The following is a 23,967-nucleotide window of genomic DNA, read 5'->3' as shown; positions in this document are numbered from 1 at the left end:
CGCAACGCTGTACAATATAAGGAAGACATTACAATCACAATGCAATTCAAGACAAGATGGTGAGGAGGGTCCTGCCCCTGAGGGCTTACAATCTAAGAGAGAGGGGGAAGTGATACATGAGGAGGTAGCTGTGTGGGGATGAATTGTTTGAGAACGTGATAGTTGAGTGGTTCGGTTGAGGTGCAATAGGCTTCCCTGAAGAGATGAGTCTTAAGGGATCTTAGATTGTTAGGGATATTAGATGTTGGGGTAAAGAGTTCCAGAGGAGAGACTCTAGTGAAGTCCTGGAGGTGAGCATGGGAGGAGTTGAAGAGGGAGCTGGAAAGCAGGAGGTCTTGGGAAGAGTGGAGGGGACGGTTAGGGTGATACTTTGAGACAAGGTTTGAGATAAAGCCGGGGGGCAGAGTTGTGGATGGCATTATTTTATATGATGCACATGGCATATGTACACATTGCTGACTTACAGTGTGAAACTGTTTGACTTCAAACCATTTCAGGATGCCAGGCAGTTTATAGGCTGTGCTGAATGTCGTCCTCTCTATCCACATCGTCTGTGGGACAAAGAACATCACATGTATGTTAGCTGAATACTCTGATAAATGTCATACTTGTGGAATATTAATTATGAAGAAACATAATAATCATAAAACATCAGAAGTCATAAGTTAGAAGAATGGAAATATGGAGGTATCCTCAACAGCAACCAAAAAGTACTATCCGTCTTTATCCGCAATCTTTTTGCCTTGAAATGGACATTTAGGCCACTCTTATCTTTCGCTATAGTTACAATATGCCCACCCTTGCCCTCATGACACTACACAGCAAACCTCAGATGCAGACATATATACACTGCCTGGCCAAAATCACACACCCTAATATTTCATTGGATCTTTAGCTTTGATTACGACACGCATTCGCCGTGGCATTGTTTCGATTAGCTTATACAATGTCACAACATTTATTTCCATCCAGTGTTGCATTCACAGAGCCTCAGGCTCTGTTTAACATTGGGAGGAGGGATACAAAAAATTGACTTTAATGTCACTTTAACCACTTCTGGGTCGCAGTACGTCTATAGACCGTGGAAGTGGTTAAAACAAGAACACGGCTGCTTCGGCAACCGCGCTCTTGGTACCGCTTTTAACAGCAGGCGATTGCTGTATGACTTACAAGCAATCGCCTGCTGAGGACTACAAATCTCAGCAGTACTTTATACAGAAATGCTATTGTTATATAAAGTATTGCTGGGATGTGTAGTCCTCTATATCATGTGTCATTCTGCATTGCTTTAAATATTAGGGTTGCACCGATATATCGGCCGCCAAAACATATTGGCCAGAAATGGCACTTTTGGCATAATGCCGAAAGTGCAATCTTTCTGCCAAAACAGCGGCACATCCCTGCTTTCTTTTCTCCCCGCTGGGCGCTGCTCTGTATCCCAGCGGGTAGGAGAGAAAGTGACAGCCGGCCGAGCGCTGCGAAAGGAGAGTGCTGTGTTTGTGGGTTTATGGGGGGGAGGGGGCACAAAAAAAAAATCTTGCACCAGGGCCCTTTGTTCCTTAGCTCCACCACTGGGAAGTCTCTGTCCTATTTGCTTAGCTACATCCAGCAGGTGACTTTTTATTTTGGCCAGGCAGTGTATATTTTAGCTGTCCAAACTACCAAGCACCAGAAAGCCTTTGCATCTTGTAGTGTCCAGTGTTTCCATAGCCTGTATTCCAGCTGGCATGCATTTGTTGGGCTTGTCCATGGAGTCTAGTGGCTTGGTGGATGTCCTGAGATGACCACTACTAACACAAAAGGAGGTATGGAGCAATCATTATCAAAATATGAATATACTCACTGCAAATTCATTATCTGGGTCCTTCTCGCCTCTCCTGAAGGGTCGGGAATAAGAAAAACTTTGCATCTCATTAAACCGATAATAGCTGAAGAAAGGAAAGACGAAATACATGAATTAAGAAGCATGTCACACAGCTTGAACAGAGAGCCCCAAGTGACGTCACAAAATCTGGACTGAGACCATAAGAGCCTTCTTGTAACTTTGCAAGATTACCTGAGAATCTGCTCCGGTACCAGCTTGTCCTTGTACCGCGGTGGGAGGTTCATCAGGGGTTTCACACTGAAACATTGCACATCTTCATGGTATAGTTAAGGATAACAGAGACATAGAAGGTAGTTGTGTGGGGCGGCAGAGTGGATCGGGGTCACACGGAAAACATACAGCTAGTCTTAAGAACAGGAAGATGATTGCCCCTTCAAAGGATTTGTGACCGGCTGCTATGCAGTGCCATGAATTTGTTTTTATATTTTCCACAGCAGACGATATATAGGTTGAGTTTTAAGAACTAGAGTTTTAGAAGCTGTGGCTACAAAATCAAGCACATGTTTCTGGTCATCATACTAAATAATTACTACGAAATATGCATCACTGTAATGTAATCACACTTTAGTGCAAGAGACCATTGAACCAATGTGAACACATCTCCAGGGGCCTCATTCAGGGCCAGATTCTGCCTCCTGCATCTCTTGACAGAACCCTAAATCAGGCAAAGTGCCCAAACAGCAGCCAAAACTGCAGGCAGTAGAGAAAGGTTTAAAGTTGAACTCTGGCCTTCCCTTTAGTCTTGCACAGTTGTACAGGCTCCTCTCCCGGACTACAATATTACCGTACCCTGTGAGCTTTTCACAACATGCATTAGAAGCTGCAGCAAGACAGATAGGGCCCATCAAATTTCCGGGCTGGATTTCAGTTCTTTCAGTTATAGGGGCTCACCATCACATGTAGGTGTACTCTAGGACTGTGTCCAAAATAGGGTATGTAATGAAAAAGGAAAGATTATATTTATCAATTAGCATGGGGATGGGGAAAAGGGGGAACCAGGGGAGATAAATATAAGAAGACAGTGTTAAATGTGGTGGCCTTTTGAAGTTGTACTGCAGGCTTCATAGAAGGTCTAAATGCTGAAATTAGCCAAATAAACAATTGTGTAACATGTTAGGAAATGTTTTGCCTTCCAAGATCTTTGTGAAGGAATGCAGATACTCTCATGGTTCCCCCACCCTGCTATGATCAATGGGACTTTGTGAGCTCTCTTACACCTGTAGGCCCACCTAAGCACATCCATTATATTTTACATTTCAGCTGCTATGTATGTATTTAACATAAAAACAACATGACCTGGATTGAAACTAATAAAAAGAAAATGTCAATGAAATACTTATGTTCAGTAAATAAAAATGAATCCTTGGCTAGAACTATGTAATTCCTGTACTGGATACATTGCTTGGGAGAATTTCTAAACTCCTCCCCCGGCGGGGAACTGATGGACAGCTTCTCGGCATTAGGGAATTGAGTCAGTAGCCAAAGGTTGAAATCCTCCAGGCGTTCGTATTCCTTCCCCCGGTATATGAAGATTTTGTTCTGTAAGAAGAACCAGACACTCTGGTTTTAACAAAAGTTATAGTGTCCTTGTATACAGAAAATAAATATATATACACACACATATACATAATCAGCCATAACATTAGGACCACCCGCTTAATATTGAGTAGGTCACCCCTTTTGCAACCAAAATAGCCCTGACCCGTTGAAGCATGGACTCCACTAGACCTATGAAGGTGTGCCATCAGTAGCAGATCCTTTAAGTCCTGTAAGATGTGAGGTGAGGCCTCCATGGATCAGACTTGTTTTTCCAAAAAACTTCCCACAGATGCTCAATTGGACTGAAATCGTTGGACACAATCGTTGTTGTGTTCCTCAAACCATTCTTGAACTATTGTTGCAGTGTGGCAGGGTGCCCTATTCTGCTGAAAGAAGCCACTGCCATCAGGGAATACATGGGCCAGCCTTCGCTCCCCAAGTGCATCAATGAGCCTTGATCGCCCATGACTCTGTTGCTGGTTCACTGGTTTTCCTTCTTTGGACCCCATTTGGTGGTGGCCTCTGCAGACCGGGAAAATCCCACAACAGCTGCAGACTTGGAGTTGCTCTGAACAGATCGTCTAGCCACCACATTTTGGCCCTTATCAAAGTCACCTAAGTCCTTATGCTTGCCCATTTTTTCTGCTTCCAACACATCAACTTCAGGGACAAAAGGTTCACTTGCTGCCTAATTTATCTCATCCACTTCCAGGTGCCATTTCACCACTCACAGTGCTCACAATGTTATGGCTGATTGTTGTATATGTTTGTGTATATATCTATATAGATATAGATATATACACACACACACAACTGAATGTGTATCAGTGTGTGTAATATACAGGTGAAACTCGAATAATTAGAATATCGTTTCTTTGTTTTGCACATTAAACATGTGTAAAACATTATAAACATTAAAAAAGATAAATGACATAGGATTTCCAGAGCACTATGGGTTATCTAAATATACAGCACAGCAGATTATCATGGTGCTTTTCCATTGTTAACCTTACAGGCAGATGAAGTCTGCTCCCAATTTAATGCTATATATTGTAGGTTTCTTTGTGGGTCCTTGTCTAGTATAGCAGGACAGTGAAACACAAAGGAACCTTCAAGCAATGCATCTGCAAATGAATGCAACTGAGACCCTTTAATTCTCTATTTTAAAAAAGAAACAGTTTGTTTCTCTCTACTTTCTAGAAGGTCTGAATCCCAGAAAATACGATATTGCATACAAGTATGTTGCATGAAGCCGATTACTCGATTATTGTAAAAGTTGACAACTTTTTCAATAATCGATTATAATCGATTATGTCGATTAGTTGTTGCAGCCCTAGTTGCAACAATAGCTGAAAAGTTAGAAGGGTCCTATTGTTCATAGCTAGTGCTGAGGAAAGTGTAGGTGGTGCCCATAGAACCCAGCAAATCAAAGCTGTAATTTCTCCAAATGAATGTTGATGAACACTTGGCTGGTTGCTAAGGGGGTGACACCACTTTTCAACTCTACTCTGATTTTTATAACCAAACCACTGGAAGGGTGTACTATGGTAACAAAGTCAAATAGCAAAAATAAATTAATTGTGAATACATAATGTCACAAAGTTTAAATTGCCAACAATTTGTGGTCCTGTTCTTCAGGGCAACTCGGCGAAGACACTTATTTGCACTGAGGATGAGGACCCTGCAAGGACCCAAAATGACAGCGTGACAATGTATTCACAATAAATCATGAAAATGCATTGTTTGAGAGCTGGAGACTATTTACTCTATGACGCGAATTATGCACGGCACCATCCATTGCAGTCATTACAAGTGCCCCCTGAGGTCACTGAGGTTCAAGCACCGTCTGGATCAGTACAGCTCTACATGGGACTCTTTGGATGTAGTAAAAGTACACACAAGAGGAAACATTACAGGGGAATGGTAACCAACAACATAATGGAAATGAGGAGGGAATTACGGACACTACTTTTATCTGAATCATTTTTCATACCCTCAGGAAAGATGGGAATCCTTGGCCGTAGTATCCCACAGCAAAATACTCTGGTTGTAGTCTCAGGGATCGCATGATGTTCTGGTAGAAAGTGGCTTGCTTGTTCTACAGATATAAACATAAGTTAATGGCAATTTAAAACAAAAGTACAGAATGAAGATGTCTGTGAAGGTTCCAGGTCATGAAGGTTCCATTTATCCAGGTTATGGTATAGCTAGTATCATTTGGTCACATTCAACTTGACTTGTTCCGTAATGTTAAAGATGTTTCTTAACTTATCCAAGCCACTTCTTCAGTTCTATTGAGTGTCAGGAACATATTCCCAGCATTTACACTCACATAGGTAGCAGAGACTGCTCCAATAACCATGGAAAGTGCCAAGGCAGAAGCTGAATGTCCAAGAACAGAATGCGAGGTGTGAAAGTTGTGGAACCATCCTGTTCTTGTTACATAATCCCATCCTTGGTGTCAGGAAGTCTGCATAGATTTTAATCCTTCTATTCACAACGCCGAAGGTGTGAATTGTTGTCAAATTGCTGGGGTACAGATGTTAAAAAGGCATTATACAGTATGTAGAAGACAGAAGGTGCTGAGGTCTCCCACCCCTGTTAAGGGATGGTTGTTTCAGTTTGATACAGATGGCCTTTTTCATGTCTGTTGTGATCCAGTTGTTTCTTGGTCCAAAACGTGCACCTCCCTGTCCTGGAAAGAGGGTTCTTTTTGTAAGGTGTAGCAGTGGCGTCGCAAGGGGGGGGACCATTGGAAGGGGGACACCAAAATGATTGAAAGTTATTTGGTGTCACCCGCCAAGGAAAAGTCGGGCACTCGGTCATGGGCCGAGAGCCCGACAGTGTCAGGAGAGAGGAGGAGAGGCGGCGGTATACGTCATCCCGCTGGGTGAACGTTCACTCCTCTCTCTGCCGGCGTCCATCACCAAGATGGCCGCCGGCAGGAGTCAATAAGATGGCCGCGCATGCGCGATGATTTCACGTCGGGGTGTCACCCCTTCTCCGCTCCGGGTGTCACCCGGCCTCGGGACGCCCCTGACTGCAGGAAGACTTGACCTGTAGAATTTACCCTCTATGTCGGAAATGTATTTCTTGCCTTGACAGATTCCATGGTGATTGGATTAAGGCGTCCGTGCAAGCCATGTGGATATAAAATGATGGTGTATGCTCCCAATGCTCATAGGAACTGAAGAAGTGGCTCTGATAAGGTATGAAACATCTTCAACAATACAGAATAGATCCAGTTGAATGTGACCAACTGCTACTAGCTGAAGAATGAAGGTGTTTCGTGCTACCTATGTGGATATACACGATGGTGTATATTCCCGACACTCATAGGAACTGAACTACCACTAGCTGAGGAATAAAGTGTAACAATGCAGACATAATTTGGCCACTTATGATAGGCATGAGCAGGGCCAGGAGAATGTTTAGTGGAAATATCTTGACACAATGACACTTATGGTTTTACCCAGCCCTAAGTCAGAGGCCTCATCCAGAAGTCCAAATTCCCCCACCTGCATTGGTTGTATCTGATATTTCCATTCATATAAACAACCTAAATTAACTTTCACGCAAGATGACTATTTTAAGAGGCTCTCCCAGCCACACAATGGGGACACCATTCATAGCAACAGTTTATTTCTCTTGCATTTATGCAAGCTAGCTCCCTCATGCAGCCTGTACCAACCTTTAGCCAGGGCTAAAAGCATTTTTGAATTATGCCATTCTATTGATTCTATCAGGGCAGTCCCTACCCTACAGTATATGCCACCTGAGGCTTTAGAGTGGGGTGGTGGAGGTTCAGGGATGCTGCTGATAGTGCTTCCCAGATGGGGGTTTAGGGGTTGCTTTGCTGATAGAGGTCATCCGGGAAGGGGGGCAGATGTGGTGGGACATGTGGCTGTGTTAGAGCGGTGCTGTTAGTGGCTCCCTGTCCGGTCCTGCCCAGCTCATTGGTGTCACTGGTTGCCAGGAGCTTGGCGGAATGCCAGCCACAGTGTCCCGCTCAGCTCCCTGGCAACCATTGACATCAGTGATCAGGGTGGTAAGTCAGACAGAACATCACAGGTTGCTAGGAGCTTTTAGCAACCTGGGATGCTATGGCCACCCCTCCGGCCGCCTCAGGCAGCCTCATTATACTGATGGCCCTGGACTCTACTATAAATGCAGCATGCAGGAACTTTTTCCAATGTAGTGCAAGGCAACAATGTTGTCCATGCTTTTGGACAGGTTGGAAATGTTTTTGGAGGTACATGGCTTGAATGACATAACTATACATTAAGAAAGAATTCATCCTAAAAGAGAGAGCTGATAGGATCGCCTTTCGTGGAGAAAGTTCTACTACAAGTTTCTTCCTAGGCATTTGGTCATGTGGTCCTTGTGGCTGGGGGTGGATCAGCGTTCACACAATGACCGATCCTCCCCTCAAGTAGATCATGTGATCAGGAGATATGAGCAATAATGTATTCACAATAAATCATGAAATTGCATTGTTAGAGAACTGTTGACTTTTACTCCTTGATGACTATACATGGCGCCAGCCGTTGTGGTCATTAGAAGCACCGCCTGGAGTCATAACTGGTGCAAGCTTCGTCTGGACCAATGCAACTCTACATGGGACTCTTTGGCTGGGGTAAAAGGACACACATGAGAAAACATTATATGGGAATATCAACTAACAACTATTTTTCTCTGACTAAAAAAGCTGATAAGATTGTCTTTCCTGGAGAAAGTCCGACTGCAAATTTCTTCCTAGGCATTTGGTCATGTGGTTCATGTGAATGGGGTGGATCAGAGTTTACACACTGACTGATCCGGCCCCTAAAGCAGAGATCATCTGATCAAGAAATATCAGCAATACTAACATAGGTACAGACACAGAATCACTCACCAGCAGGTCGCTCAGGGCCTCATAGTGAAAGATTTGGTTCTCATACATCTCTATAAGCTCTTTGCTGCGTATGATTGCCTGTTCCCACATCTGTGGCAGGAAGAAGACAGACAATGAATGAGAAACAAGTGGTTTAGATCATCACATGCATGCTTCAGGAGGAAGAAAAAAAAAATCAGCGCACTTTTCCCTTGTCGAAGAAGGATATGATCTCCAGGTAGAGTCTTTCCTTCAGCTCTTGCTGTGTGTAGACGGTATAGCTGTCTCGTTGTAGCAAGTGAGGTGCACATGGTTTATCTGACCACTAGAGGGAGACAACACACAATACAATCAGTAATGACATAAAAGTGGAAATGCGTTATATTTATCAAAGGTCCCACATAGAAAAGTCTTAGGGATTTCCCACCTGCAGCAGCTCAGCATGGAGCAGTAGGGTATACGCTGCCTCTGTGTAATTTTCCTTGCTCAGCTGCAGATCCCTCAGCTTGTACACATACCTGAAGACAAGACACACACTGTGACCAGGCGCACCTTTTACATAGCCTATACACATTATTATCCAAGTGCATAATACTAACCGAATGTAAATATCTTCCCTTTTCTTTTCTTTGTAAAAATTCTGTTAATACACAAAAAAATGCCGTTATCAAATGCAACACACTTGTAGACTATTGTTAAAGTGGACCTTTACCCCCTTTCTCTAAGAATCACCTCAGCCTGCAGCTCTGCATGCTGATATAATATCATCTTAAATTCATTATTTAAACACAATTTTCTTTTACTGACAATCACTGTTTTTTCACTTCCTGGTCCTCTTGGGCATTAGTGATATAATCTGTGCCCAATCCTTGAATCCTGGGAAGATTACATCAGCAGAGCATTGCTGGGAAATCTCATCTCAGGAAAAGGTATCTTCCTCGCCCCGAGGAGGTTGTGCATAGTTACATGTCCTAGTCACATGTGCAAGAGTTCCAGGAAGTAAAGGGAGATCTAGTAATCTGCCCTTAGTAAAAAATGGCCAATGTGAGATGAATGGGGAGGAAAAGAGAAATAAGGAATGCAAAGAATAAAAATCCTGCAATTATGCAAAAGTTATGTTTGTAGATTGTCATTACTAAACATTTCTAAAGGTGTATTTGTTCTCATTTTAAATAAATGGCTAAAGTTCCTCTTAAATGCTATGTGTAGGTTTTAATACACCTGCCTCCACATTTTTATTATGATCATTAACTGCATATCATGATCTCAAAATATTTTCAAATCATTTGTCTTATTATACATGATTTATAAAGCGCCAACAGTTTGCACAGCACTTTACATTTAGTGATGGCATGGCTGTGGCAAAGGGCCAGCGCTGGTAAGTCTAAGGCCTCATGCACACGTGCATAATAATTTACGCAGGAATGCTGGCAGTAAGATTCTGTGTAAAAAGTGGTCAATAGTGCATACGCTCTGAATGACTAAAGGCTGAGACCATCATGTGTCTGTGCCGCCGCTCTTCCCTAGTGAATGTGTAATTCACAGCCAGGGCAGAGATGTGAATATCAACAATGTGTAGGCAGCGGAAGAGTTAATGTCAACTGTTTTTATTTTTTTTGTTATAAAAAAGAAAGAAAAAAGAAGTTTGCCCTTTCCCCACAATACATGCCTGGCACACTGTGTATTTGGGTTGGTATACCCATGGCATAGGGGGGACAGGGAGTGTGCAGTCCCCGGGTTATGTTCAGAATTTGGGGGTTGCATTTAGAGGTATTACTAAAAAAAAGAGAGCATGTTACAAAGTAAGGAGGGACTACTGCCTGCTCACTATGGGTAGAAAGTAGGTGGCCAACCCATTCTTGTATTTAGGGTATTGTGGGTTTTGGATCCACACCCAGTTCACCATGCATGCAAGGTATGAAAGAGTTCATAAAAAAACACAAGACATCTTAGATTTTTAATTTTGCTAATATTTGCCTTCCAGGACCTAAAGCTGGGACAATTTGTCCTGTACAATGTCTCCCCTGCTGCCAGAATCTCTAAAGTAGAGTGAAAGCTTCCTTCTCTCGCATTTCTAAACCTTTGGATGAGAAGCAAGAGAGATCCCAGCAAAGTTTCCACCACTCACTGCAAAAGTATTTGGTATTGGTTCAAACAAGGGCAGCGATGGAACTATTACTATGGTCCTATAGTATAGTCAGCAATGCCACAATGACCTTTCAGGAGATACCTTCTCTGAGTTCTCTGCACTCTAAAAAACGTTTTGCATGACAGGATCCCTCCTTACTTGCCAAACAAAGTTTAAAAGATAGGAATGGGAATGTTTACACTCCCCATTTTGTGATGCAGAGAGTAGAACAAACATGGTGAAGGACAGATTGGTATAGCACAGGATCCTGTTAAATTAGGAACATTAAACTTCTTTCATAAATGTACACATGTTGAACTGGCTAGGAGCCCATAGCACCTCTTATACCAGTTCCTCATTGATGGTGGCAACCATCTTCATTCCCCTCCTGGGAATAGGCACATAATCCACTCTCTACTGGGCACTGGGGATGCCAAAGAGCTTGATGACGGTCAGCATTGAGCACTGGTGCTTTAGAGAGGTTGCCTTTTTAATGCATGAGTTCCTAGCTTAAACCATGTGGGTGGGGTTGGGGGAGTCTAACCACCTTCTATGTTTCTTCTGCGCTCAGGGACTGCGCTCATGTTAAATCTCAGTTTTCGAGGCCTATACACTTGCAATTATTTGGGGTTTCCACTCTTCCTGCTGATGCTTCAATTTAATTCCTACCATGGGCCATGAAGCAGGAGTGGGAACACCATAAAATGGGTGAAAATACCAAACGTCAAGGTGGGACCTATAGCAGGGAGATCGCACAGCTTACATTCTCAACAGATACAATACGCCAGCTATACTCTGGCCCACTAGTCTCCATCTTGAATTGGAATTCAACTTCTGAGTGCACAGAGCCTTTATTCTCTTTCACAAACAGGAAGGAAGGATAATCTCTGCAGTAATAGGGGTGCACCTATTTTGTGTCAGTGGATATTTTTATACCAGCAGATTGACGGTGCAGCTCATCCTGTTCTCTTCACTTTCATCATTGGCTATGGTTCGGTAATCGAGGAGGTTCTCCAGGAGGCTGCTGACCAGGAGGGTGAAAACTTCCCCGGAGCTAGACAGATACTTGTGTTTCCGGCAATTTTCCAATAAGCTGCAGACAGTGAACAATGGAAATTAAAAAGAGCAGATGGGGATATGAAGGTAACTTGTATATATATATATACACTGTACATACATGTAAGTGATTTCCACAGGCAACATTTTTAATAAAAATAGGATGTGCAATGATCTGCAACCTGAAAGACAAAACTCACAGCTTCTCTAGGAGGTCCTTGTACTGTCGGTCCCCTCGGCCACCCTCTACCTCTTGATCCAGACGAGTGATAAGTTCATTCTCAAACTGCAGAACAAACATTGTCAAATGAGAACAGTGCTTTGGTATACCATATAACAGATTATTTCACGAGACCAATGCTTTAGTAAACCATATTACATTAGGTACCTCTACAGCTGAGAAGAGAGGACAACCTAGGTTTCTGTGCCAGGTTACACAGCTATTGAGGACAAACTAGCAAATATTTGAGAACACTGGATTGACTGGAAAAATGTGATCTGCCTTCCCCTATGCTCTCTTCTCAGCCAGAGGTCACAATGCCCTGCCAGGAAGGAACTGTACTCCTATGTTCACAAAAACGTATGCTAAAACAACCCTGTCAAAAAATCTAAATAGCAGTTTCCTGCAAACGACAAGCTGTTATACTCGCCTTTCCGGGGACCTTCCCATGTTGTAGCCTCAGCTCTTCAGCATATAACACTTCTGGGTTAGCAGGCAGGGCCGGATTTACTCTCTCTGCAGCCCCAATGCCAGGTTCCTCAATGCACCCCCCTGTATGCAGGCTGCATACAAGTGATCTTGGCATCATCGCCTATATCCCTTGTCCAAAACAAGCGGCGGCTTCCCCGCTGTACATTTAACCCTGCTTGCTTAAAGCAGGGCTAAATGTAGGAAACTACATGCTGGGCGTCGGGAGATAGGAATTCCCCATCCCTGCTGCCCCTCTACTCCCTGTTGCCCCGAGGCCGGACCTCGGTTGGCCTTGTGGGAAATCCGGCCCTGTTAGCAGGGGTACTATATCAGCAGATCTGGTGTGATGCTGAGCAGGAAGCTATTAACTAAAGTACCACAAATACACACTTTAGGCTAACACAGAAGCAGCGGCTACATCCTGCTTTAACTGGAAAAAAAGCACTAGTGAGAACCGCTTCAGAAGAAGCAGCTCTGACTTCATTCTTCAGTAAAAAAAATGAAAAGGCAAGGTGAAAAAAAATAAAAATAAAAACATGGATCAATGGTCTACATTGCCCACAGCCTACAGACACCAATTTCTGATTGGCAGTTCCTATTGCAGCCTTATACCCTCATAGGAAAGAAGCAACATTTTTCTTAATATCCAACCTCCTATAAGGCAGGGCTTATACCTCCAGATGTCTTTTGCCTCTCAGTGAATGACAAGGTCATTTCTGATTCTTTGTGGTGTGTAAATTAACTTTGGATTTCAACCTATTTGTTAATAAATAAAGATCTTTGTGTCTGAGTGATAACATATAACCCATGATGCTACTTACCATGTGAAAATGGCCGCTCCCACTGAAGTTATATTCATGCTGCATCATGTCAAAGAAGATGGGAATTGTTGCTTTACGTAAATCTGGTTCTGGAGTGAGAGTCACCTCCAGGATTGGTCCCACCATGGAAGGGATGAACTTAATCTTGTGAGGGCCTGGTGGAACAACGGACATGTACTAGATGCCATGGGCAGTGCCAGCTAAAGCAACACACTATGCAATATCAATTCAGTTCTTTATATTAATGTTTATTTTTCTAGCAACTATTATATTTTTCATTACTATTCCTATAGCATTGCACTGTACAAACCAATAGCTATGGCAAGGGATAGTAGTTCAGATAATCAGATACATACAATGTTTCAAAGACTAGTTCACAAAGTTGGTAAACAAAACATACATTGTATGGCCAATGGTTTGGGGGCATCTGACTATCACAACAATATGGGATTTTTTTTGAACAACACCTCATTTTAAAATCAGACAATAATACATAGTTGGCTTCCCCTTTACAGCTTCAACAGCCTCTACTCCTCTGGGAAGGCTTTCTACTAGATTTTGGAGTGTACCAGTTAGAATTTTGCCCATTCGCTCAAAAGAGCATTTGTAAGGTTGGCTTCTCCTTTACAGCTTCAACAGCCCCTACTCCTCTGGGAAGGCTTTCTACTAGATATTCACTATTCGCTCAAAAGAGCATTTGTAAGGTCGTAAAATGATGTTGAGCAAGACGAGTCGGCTCACATTTGCCATTCCAATGGTATTCAATAGGACTAAGTTCAGGGCCCTGTGCAGGTTACTCAAGTTACTCCACACCAAACCATGTGTTTTTGGACCTGAACTCAATATTTAGGAGAGATGTCCACAAAAATGTAGTCTTATAGTGGAATAATAAGACAAAATAGAAGCAAAAACTCTGCCTGAACAAGCTTACAGTATTTATTGTGAAACAGAAGAATACTTAAAGCAGTAAAGCTTCTCGTTAAGGAAAGCAGGTTTATAGCGAAGGAGATGTGTATGGATATCTCACCTAGATTATACCACATATCTCTAATCTTCAGACCAATCTCCTTTCGCATATCTCCGTACCTGCAGGAAAAAGATCCACAGTTGGATGCAGACTATACAATTCATGTTAACACAAATGAAAAAGGTCTAAAATTCACTGAACATCTCCCAGCTACTTCAGATCCCTTTGTATAGCTATGCAAGGTTCTACCTCCTCCTAGATCCCCTGTGGTTTATATTGCTGGGTGGAATGAAGCCTGGCCATTAGGATGCAGCATCAATATACAGTGCATAGAGGCAGCTCTGTGATTAAGCCAGATCGGTGAAATGCGTGAGACATGGGATGTTGTTTCACAAAATGTATTTGTTACATCGATAAAAAGTTGTCTTAATCTATGAGGATCCATGGAAATGCGGCTTGTTCGTGAGTAGAAAATATACGTTGGAGGCAGAGGCATGCCATTTTTGCCTGCCTGCTAAACGTGGCCTTGGAATTGGAGAGGTGGACGGTTTTCACTTTCATGTTATATTGCACTTGAACATTTAATCACAGTGGATTATTCATTTTACATTGTATTTTGCTTTATTCATCCTACCCTCACAAGCCCTCCAGGGCCTGCTGCAAAGAAACATCCCCATAGCATGATGCTGCTAGCACCGTGCTTCACTGTGGGGATGGAGCATTTATGATGATGTGCAGTGTTTGACTTATGCCAAACATGGTGTCTAGTCTTGTGGTTAACAAGTCTGATTTTGGTCTTATCATGCCATAAAACCTTCTTCCAGGTACCAGCTATGGGGATGTTTCTTTGCAGCAGGCCCTGGAAGGCTTGCGAGGGTAGAGGGTAGAATGAATAAAGCAAAATACAATGTAAAATAAATAATTCTCAGGAGACTTCTGGCAGACTGTAGGCAAGATGTCATGCACATTTTAGTTAACAGTGGCTTCCTTTTTGCCACTCTCCCATAAAGCTGTGAATGTTGAAGCACTTGAGCAGCTATTGGAGCCTGCGATGTCTTTAGTGGTCATAAGTCTTTTTGGAGCCTCTGTCACTAGCATGGTCACTACTTTTGGTGGACGGCCTGTTCTATGCAGATTTCCAGTTACGCCATACTCTTTCCATTTCTTAATGTTTGAATTGACTTTACTCCAAAGGATATTCAGTGACTTAGAAGTGTTCTTGTATCCATCACCTGATTTATGCTTTTCAATCACTTTTCAGGGAGCTGCTTGGAGTGTCCTTTTGACTTCATGGTGTAGGTTATGGTGTGATATTGATTAACCCGAAGTTGGACCATCCAGATAAATGTGTATTTTCACTGCCATGACCCAGACCTTCCATATACATGTGTTTTCATCATACAAACACTTGGAGTTTAACCATTCCCCACTCCAAACTAAACTAAAAGTATCTGTAAAAAAATCAACCGAGGCAACTGGATTTGCTGTATTTTTCTTGAAGATGTTTCACTGGACATCCGACCAGCTTTCTCAATTCAGTTGCCTTGATTTATTTTTTACAGTCATACCATGACCTGGATGAATGAGAACCTTCACAGACATAAACTAAAAGTATTGGCTTTAAATAAACTATAAGCTGTGACATTTATCATTCAGAAGTGAGGGAGAACCTAGCCATATATAGACTGATTATTAGCAAACAACTCCAATAATAATTTGTCCCTTTATATTGTATTTTGATATTAAACAGAAGAAATTGCTGCATCCTCAATGGTAACTAAAACTTCTCCATGTCTCTGATGATCTGGAAATTGGCAAAGCAGCTATGTGCTAGATTGTTCAGATATGTCCTGTGTAGGATCAGACTCAAGTCTTACAGACAGTCCATTCTGTCTATGTATGTACAGCTTAAGACTGATTTCTTAAAGCTTAAGACTTACTTATGCACAGACATGAAAGAAAACCTCAGTACAAGGACATTTCCCTGAAAAGCACACGCAGACAGACACATACTTGTACAATCTCTTACTTGCATAGAATTTTGTGTCGTTTCTCCTGGGAGAAGGTGTGCAGCTGCAGCGATTCATGGGTTAAAAGTGACACGGCCAGGTGAAAGAAGTTATTCCAGAGCTGGGAGAGAAAAAAAAGGAGGTTAAAACATTGCCTGCTAGACGCCTTTAAATTAAAGTTCTGTCTTCTAAACACTTGGCTAGTTGTGCACATTCACATCCCCCTTTCTTTATTATGATCAGGGCTTGTAATGTGGTTGTTGCACAATATGGATGATTTGGGTACAAGCTAGGAAATACTCCACATCTGAGGGCATTATACAATTGCTGAAGATCCTCATTTAAAAAAATAAAAATAAAAGTTTGGTGTAAAGGCATGAAGGTTTTCCCACTGTGATAATAAAGATCCTCAAAATAAATCTGTCATTGGTCTGTATGGCACATAAACATGAGCACTTGGGTAATAAGAAGGCACACTATTATGCATTATTCTCTATGCAGCGTGCCCATTATTCTGAATACTCACATATCTATTGGCAGGTTAGCAGGCCTACCCTAAAGTTCCATTACCTCAGCCCCATTCTTGGCTACTAATGCCTCCCATAACAACGATGGGCGAACAGCTCAGTGCAGGAGGCATGACCAAGCTTTTAACCGGGAATCTGGTCAATATATACAGTCCAAAGCACATTCAGCTAAGGTGAAGTGGAAAGGAGCTGGCACTAGTAGGAATCCTCTCAATGGCGTCTCTTTATTAAAAAGGCATAAAAGCAGCTACAAAAATTGCTAACATGTTTCAGTCCACCAAGGGGCCTTAGTCATTCAGCTTAGATGAGCTAACTCCCAGGCATCTGTGGGAGAAGAAGCCTTCCATATGGTAGCGGCACTTTGGGAACTTCAAAATCACTGCTTTGACAGTACACGTAGAACTATTATGATGGTTCAATCGGAAACAATTTTCATGTCTATGGTACTGATCATTTCTGGGAAAATTGCTTCTCCAAAGATAAAATAAAACTGATGCTACAGGTGTCTGCAAACCCACTGCCTACTCAGGCAACAGCAGGGTGCACATGTTACAGTCGTTTGAAAAAAATGCTGTTCAGCTGTCAGATAATAATAGCAATAATTAGTGATGCACTGATACCGAGACTAGTATCAGTATTTGTGCCGGTACCGAGTATTTGGGCGAGTACTCATACTCGCCCCAAATGCTCTGATGCTTAGCCTGATACCCGAACTTCCGGCTTTCCTGATTGGCCGGGAAGCCGGCTCCATAGCCAATCAGGAAGCCGGGCAGCTTCCCGATTGGCCTGGAAGCTGGACAATCAGGAAGACGGATGGCGAGTCATTACCTGCCCCCCGGCTTCCTGCTCCCTCGTCGCCTGGTGATGAGGTAGCATGGAGCCGGCTTCCCGGCCAATCAGGTTACCGGGCATCGTATAATGACTTGCCATCTGGCTTCTTGATTGGTCGAAAAGCTGGCCAATCAAGAAGCCAGGCGACATGTCATTACCACCACCCCCCCCCCTTCCCCTCCCCCCCACCAGCTTCCTGATTGGCCAGAAAGCCGGCTCAATGCCTTCTCATCACCTGGTGACGAGGGAGCAAGGAGACGGCTTCACCTGCTTATCGGGAAGCCAGGTGGCGAGTCTTTACATTCCGCCTGGCTTCCTTAATGGGACTTCCAGTATTCAGTATCGGCGAGTACCGAAAAAAAAAATATCGGTACTCGATACCGAAAAAAACGGCGTTTATCAAATTGGTGTTGGGATCTTTAAAGAGAAGGACTTTTCAGGTGTTGCTATAAGCCTGGGTGAACAGATGTTTCCCAAGTCTGCTTTTAGAAACATCCAGAGAGGGTTCCTCGCAGCCAGCCAATGACAGTGAGTTCCATATTGTGGGTGATGCATGATAGAATGCTCAAGATCAAAAAGATCACATGCCCACGTCCCACCTGCCATATGCTTAGCTTAGGGGACAAAGTGGTCTATGCATGAAAACGGAAAAATAAAATGTTGCTAACATCAACCAATCAGACTTTAACTTTTAATTTATGGAAACATTAAACACAATTCCTAACTGGTTATGGGCAACAAATCTATTGTGGTCGTTTAGACTTTTCAGGTTTTTGAACCTACTTCAAAGTCCTACACTTCCCAAGAACATTATATATACATATAAAACATTTTACATTTACTGTCCTTACAGTCCTCTCTTTTGGCTTTTATTTGGTTCCCAGTAAGCCAACATGCTACCAAACACACGCCTGGCAGTAAGATCATTTTACATTTGATTACCTTGTCCATAATCTCACCTGTAGTTCAAAGTTGGCCTGATCAAGGAAGAACTTGTTGAGAACAGTAGAGAACCTGTTCATAGCACGGAGAAACACCCTGGAAGTGAAATATATGAGACGCTTACTAATGTGCCTTTCATTATACGAGTCTGTGCTAGTGGGCCACTATTTGTGCTTTACATTGAGACCCAGTGTACAAAGCGTTCAAGTGGAATGCAATGCAAAAGATGCAACTAATGTGAGCACACTTGTGACAGTCAGGGGATAACACCACAATGACAACAAATGCAACAACACAGATTTTAATTTATACTGAAAAAAACTCTGCGATTCATGGATGCTTCATGCTTACACAGAGAAAGGAATGGGCCCCCTCCAGAGTGTGTGCTCACTGAAAGACTGGGGTTATTTGGGAGGAGAGCCATGCTGGGTGTAAAGCCAAGCTCGTATAATGATTGGGCTAGTTAGGGGTGATAAGTCAATGTGATGATGGCAGCACTCATCACTCAATGAGATCCTTCACTCTTCTCCATGAGAAGACGAAAGGAGGGTGTTAACTGTCTAATGCAGATTCACTTCTTCAAGAAAGAATCAGTAGTGGGTCAGTTATAGACACCAAGCAGTTATCTCCCTTTATATTTGCACATCTCTAGCTTGCCAAATGGGGAGCAGACTGACTCATGAATCACAGTTTTTTTCCTGTTGGGATCTTGATTCAATTGTATGATGTCTGTTCCCGCATGTGATTTCATTACTAATGTAACAAATGCAGCAGCTCCCTTCAGGGGTTGAATCTTTAGATTTTACAGACTGAACCTAAACAGTGAAAAAATGTGGCCACCCAACTGTTAGGTTGAGCAGCCCAATGCGGAACACCTTAGGAGGTAGGAACCAGGACATAACAGTCACCCACTTGTTTTGTGTCATTGTCATCAGCATCCAATCCCTTGGGAATACCCGTTTTCCAATCAGGTCCTTAAACATGATAAAGGTTTCCATCAGGAAATCCTGTAGAAGGAAGAAAGGGAATACTATCAGTGTGTTGTAATGGCACATAAAGAACAAGCAGCTGACGGTGTTGCAGACTCACTATGATGTCTTGTCGAGTCCTGAATGTGCTGATGTAATGATCATAGTGGTAATCCTCCATTTGTCTGAGGACAGCTGTCATACATGCTACAAAACGACCCTAGGGGGAAAAACGTAAAGACACCATCATTTCATCAACTGCCAGATCCCTCACCAATTGCCACTTAGTGTCCTCATTCCACGGACACTAGGCCTTGGGAATAAAAACTGTTTGCAATAATAGTGTCTGAGCTACAACAGAAGTCATGCAGCTTCTAGTTGTCATTTTTCTAGTGACTTACACAATGAAAGAAAAGGTCTGACTAACTCCTCTGAACAGTACAGAGTCGGACTTTCCTTCCCCTCCATACCCCTCTGTGCCCTGACCTTCCTTCCCCTCCATACCCCTCTGTACCCTGACCTTCCTTCTCTCTACCCTGACCTTCCTTCTCTGTACCCTGACCTTCCTTCCCCTCCATACCCCTCTGTACACTGACCTTCTTTTACCTCCATACCTATCTGTACACTGGCCTTCCTTCCCCTCTATACCCCTCTGTACACTGACCTTCCTTCCCCTCCATACCCCTCTGTACACTGGACCTTCTTTCACCTTTATACCTCTCTGTACACTGGACCTTCCTTCCCCTCTGTACCTTGACCTTCCTTCCTTCCCCTCCATACCCCTCTGTACACTGGCCTTCCTTCCCCTCCATACCCCTCTGTACCCTGACCTTCCCTCCCATCCATACCCCTCTGTAACACTGACCTTCTTTCACCTCCATACCTCTCTGTACACTGGCCTTCCTTCCCCTCTGTACCTTGACCTTCCTTCCCCTCCATACCTCTCTGTACACTGATCTTCCTTCCCCTCCATACCTCTTTGTACCCTGATCTTCCTTCCCCTACATACCTCTCTTTACACTGATAACAGAAAAAATCTCTCTCCTGTAAATTCTCCCAAAGAAATCCTGTAAATCTTGTAAACTCTCCCAAAAAATTGCCCTGCAGCACTAAAGTGTTTGGGTTTCACATGAAGAAAAGGTGGCAACCCTAGGCATTGGACTACATTTCGCAAACTCCAGGGGCGGATGCCCCCCACATCCAATTATTAGTCCCCCCCCCCCCTCCCCCCCATTTGTGACTGTGGTATCTTATGTGCCCCTCCTATATATTGTTCCTAGAGTTGCCACTGGTACAGACACTTTTTTTTCTGCACAGCATTAACATACAGTATATAAAGGCACAATTTCTAAAGCCTTTAACAAATGGGTACAAACGCTCATTCTACTGCCAAGAATTCCAGTCTACTTACTATGTGTGGTGACTGCCGGCTCATTCCAATCACCGTTCGGTTTATCCTTCGCAGCAGGCGCTCCATGATGAGCTGGATGTGGTGTGTCGTGTCCCCCTGGGTGGATATGAAAAGAATTAGTCAACCAGACAACTGCATAGACTTCATGAACAATTTGGCTACATCTATTCCACTTAAAATCTATTATGCAAATAAAACAAGTAAACAATATGGCTTTTATTAATTGGACTCTGCCACTGAGGGGAAAGGGGGGAAAACTGCTGAATGTAAAGTGCAGACACCTAGAGGTGCACATACCTATAGCTGCCTCCAAAACCTTCCTGTCATGGCCGCATCTCAGGCCATGCTGGTGGGCAATTTTGGTTCTTACAGGCAATCATCAGGAGCTTGTCATGTAGCTGAGCCCCTACACATTCTTATTGGGCTTAACTGGTCAATAGAAATGTGCAGAAGGAAAATGGGGAGGCAAGCATTGGAACCTTCAAGAAGTAATAGAGCTTTGCTGATCTGATTTTTCTGAGAATTGGACACAACAGGAGGGTTTGGGAGGCTACAGCAAGTATGAGGGATCACATCTAGCAGTTTGTCCCCCCACCCCCCAAAAAAAGTCTCTTTAAATTAGGGCAAGTGCAAATGGATAGCATAATGTAACTCAGAGTAGCTAAGCCCCTTTTATTTCTCCAAGTAGAATGAACCGATGGAACATACAAACAGCTCTTCCATTTCTCATCTTCATTACATAGAGGGGGTAAGTTTTGTAGTTGACAGAAGATAGCTGGGAAGGCTAATTACACAGGAAGTTACAAAACTACTGAATTTCTTGCAGAATCAATCAGTATTTTTGTTCTTGGGTTTCAATACACTTTAACTGTTTCAGGACCGCCGTACGTAAATAAACAGAGGCATCCTGAAGTGGTTATAGTAAGTTCACAGCTGCTGCTAGGCACCGTTTTAAACAGCTGGCAATGGCTATTTAAATACAAGTGATCAGGCAGTTATAGAGCTGCCTGATCATTTGTATGGTGCCAGGGAGTGTGCTCAGCTGCCTCCTGCGCGGGCCCGGGACCTGCATGGCGGGCCTGTTTAATTGGATCGAAGAGAGATCACCACACTTCCACCAGCTGATCTCCCCTCTGATCACTGAATCTGGAAACGACGTGTATTACATCACTTCTGGTTTCAGCCTGCCATTTCTCCAACTGCTGTAGCTGGAGAACAAGCTGGTGAAGCAGATCTCTGCTTCATCAGCTTCTTTAGGGACCATAGATGGCATTAGGCAGTCTAATAGACCCCTGATGTCTCAGGACCTTACCTGTCACATCCTCTTGCTATTACATGGGGAGCTTGTTAGCCCCCTATGTGATAGCAATAAAGTTAAGTATTAAAAAAATAAAAATAAATAAAAGTCAGATAAGAAAAAAAAAAGAACACAAAGTTGTTGTTTTTTTAAAAGTCCCCACTCCCATGTACATACAAGCACAAACATGCGTTGGGGCCACGTATGTGCGAAAATGACGATTGTGGCACATGTTACATTACATCACCGTGAACTTTGGCATGAGAGCAATAGATCAGGCACCATCAATCACTGCTAACACTAAACAGATGAGCGGTAAAGGCTTTTAAAGTGTTGCCTATATGAATTTTAGGGTATTGTAGTTTTTTTTAACCATTTCACAGCTGCACGCAATTTTAAGGCTTGGGTAATTATAAGCAAAAAACATTTGTTCATGCAAAGTCTAAATTCTGTTTTCTAAGTTCCCTAGCACCATCATCTTTTCATTGCTTTACTTATAACTGCGGTCATTTTCCAAGTCCGTCTTCAAGTCCTTTTTTTTTTACTCACCGACTCCTTATTCTGAAGAGCTTCCAATATATTGCTCAGCAGCTGTCCACTGGCATCATGATCTGGTTTGTTAGAATTGTCATCTAGTTGTCCACTTAATTGGTCAATGAGGAGAGGCAAAATGACATCTCTGCACTCTGAAAGAAGAAGAATCATTTTTGCTGGGGTCAACTAGATTTTTTTAGTGTATGTAAAGCCGAAACTTTTTTTGCTGTTGTTTTATATAGAGTAGGTAAGAGATAATAAAATAAATAACCTGATATGGATTTTATGTCCCACTTGGGACATTTCCCTTCACTTTATGTCCAGAAGTTGCAGCAGGAAATGAGAAAACATCTCTCCAAAGTGAACAGGATTCTCATTTTAGAGAGTTGTATTAGGAACTGGCATTCCATTGGAGGATTTTTCCCTCCCCTTTTACTCTGGTGACTCAAAATTATTGGATTTCTCCTCCCTTATTTTATAGGTGACAATGGTCACCAGTACAAATAGAGGGGTACATTTCCCCAATAGGGTCACAAATACCAAAACAAATTTGGTTAAAAAAGTCTATTGCTTCCAAACTCAATACAAAGCTAAAATAAAGTTGCCTTTACATACAATTTAGATGTCATTTTTTTTCTCTGTTCTTCAAACAGTTGTACATATACAATTGGTATATGTACAAACAACAAAATTGTAACAGTGGATGATGAAAAAAAAAAATAATTTGAACAAACTTTGACAGTTTTCATTCATTCCTCATAACGTAATAAACAATTGGTCAGTCTTGGAAGAACTATAAGATGTACATTTAAGGTAAACTTATAGTTCTTTCAAGACTACATTAGGATGGCAAGAAGGGTTTTATCCCGAAGTCAAAGCAAGTCCAAAATTTTATGAAATTTAAGGAGACAACTTCACTTCCCATACATTGCCCTCTCTCAAAGCGCCGCCGTCCACTGCCTTCTGGACACCACCGCAGCAAGCCGTCCTCGGCGCTACTATAGCCTCCGGTTCACTTCCCCTGATAAATAAAATTTATCAAGGGGAGAGAGCCACAGCAACGCCGCTCTCAGGGAATCTGCCGCTCCAGGCAAACGCCTTGTTTGCCTCGCGGCAGATACGCCCCTGCTCATAAGGGTTAATCTAATATATGAACAACTCCCACTGGTATATGCTAGGGGGAGATGGGTTCATCCATCTTATAGCTATAGCCTTGCGCGACATGAACAATGTTTTCCGTAGGGCCATTCTTGTGTAGTGTCACCAGTGTTCTTTGTCCAACACACCAAATAAGCAAATTGTGGGCATTTGGAAAATTGAGAGACTTAAAAAGGAGGACTATGAGGTGAGTGATCTTCACATGCTCATAGTTCGAGCCGACATGCGACAATGAAACTGTCACACATTGGCTCTATTGATCGGGAAGTGAGTGAACACATACAGTGGCTTTTTTCTCTTTTCCTTTTTTTCCAGGGGGGGAAGGGGAGG

The 23,967-nt window shown here is 42.8% G+C and overlaps 1 protein-coding gene across 1 annotated transcript in view; it reads right to left on the bottom strand.

Moving 5' to 3' along the window:
* Positions 1–23,967, bottom strand: part of DOCK5 (dedicator of cytokinesis 5) — a 105,358-nt gene that overhangs the window by 3,895 nt on the left and 77,496 nt on the right. The window contains exons 26-44 of the mRNA XM_018565790.1: positions 22,495–22,631; positions 20,649–20,744; positions 19,359–19,457; positions 19,182–19,276; positions 18,287–18,365; positions 15,990–16,090; positions 14,021–14,079; positions 12,994–13,148; positions 11,682–11,767; positions 11,362–11,518; positions 8,897–8,937; positions 8,725–8,815; positions 8,503–8,622; positions 8,319–8,408; positions 5,418–5,522; positions 3,283–3,424; positions 2,057–2,138; positions 1,844–1,928; positions 465–551 (exon numbers count right to left, since the gene is read on the bottom strand). Coding sequence (XP_018421292.1) covers positions 465–551; positions 1,844–1,928; positions 2,057–2,138; positions 3,283–3,424; positions 5,418–5,522; positions 8,319–8,408; positions 8,503–8,622; positions 8,725–8,815; positions 8,897–8,937; positions 11,362–11,518; positions 11,682–11,767; positions 12,994–13,148; positions 14,021–14,079; positions 15,990–16,090; positions 18,287–18,365; positions 19,182–19,276; positions 19,359–19,457; positions 20,649–20,744; positions 22,495–22,631 — 1,907 coding nt within the window. The remainder of the gene's footprint in view (positions 1–464; positions 552–1,843; positions 1,929–2,056; positions 2,139–3,282; positions 3,425–5,417; positions 5,523–8,318; positions 8,409–8,502; positions 8,623–8,724; positions 8,816–8,896; positions 8,938–11,361; positions 11,519–11,681; positions 11,768–12,993; positions 13,149–14,020; positions 14,080–15,989; positions 16,091–18,286; positions 18,366–19,181; positions 19,277–19,358; positions 19,458–20,648; positions 20,745–22,494; positions 22,632–23,967) is intronic.

This window comes from Nanorana parkeri, unplaced genomic scaffold, assembly GCF_000935625.1.
Source record: "Nanorana parkeri isolate BGI_ZX_2015 unplaced genomic scaffold, ASM93562v1 scaffold887, whole genome shotgun sequence".
NCBI lineage: Eukaryota > Metazoa > Chordata > Amphibia > Anura > Dicroglossidae > Nanorana > Nanorana parkeri.
The sequence above is the reverse complement of the archived record's forward strand: the minus strand, read 5'-3'. Positions and strand labels throughout refer to the sequence as shown.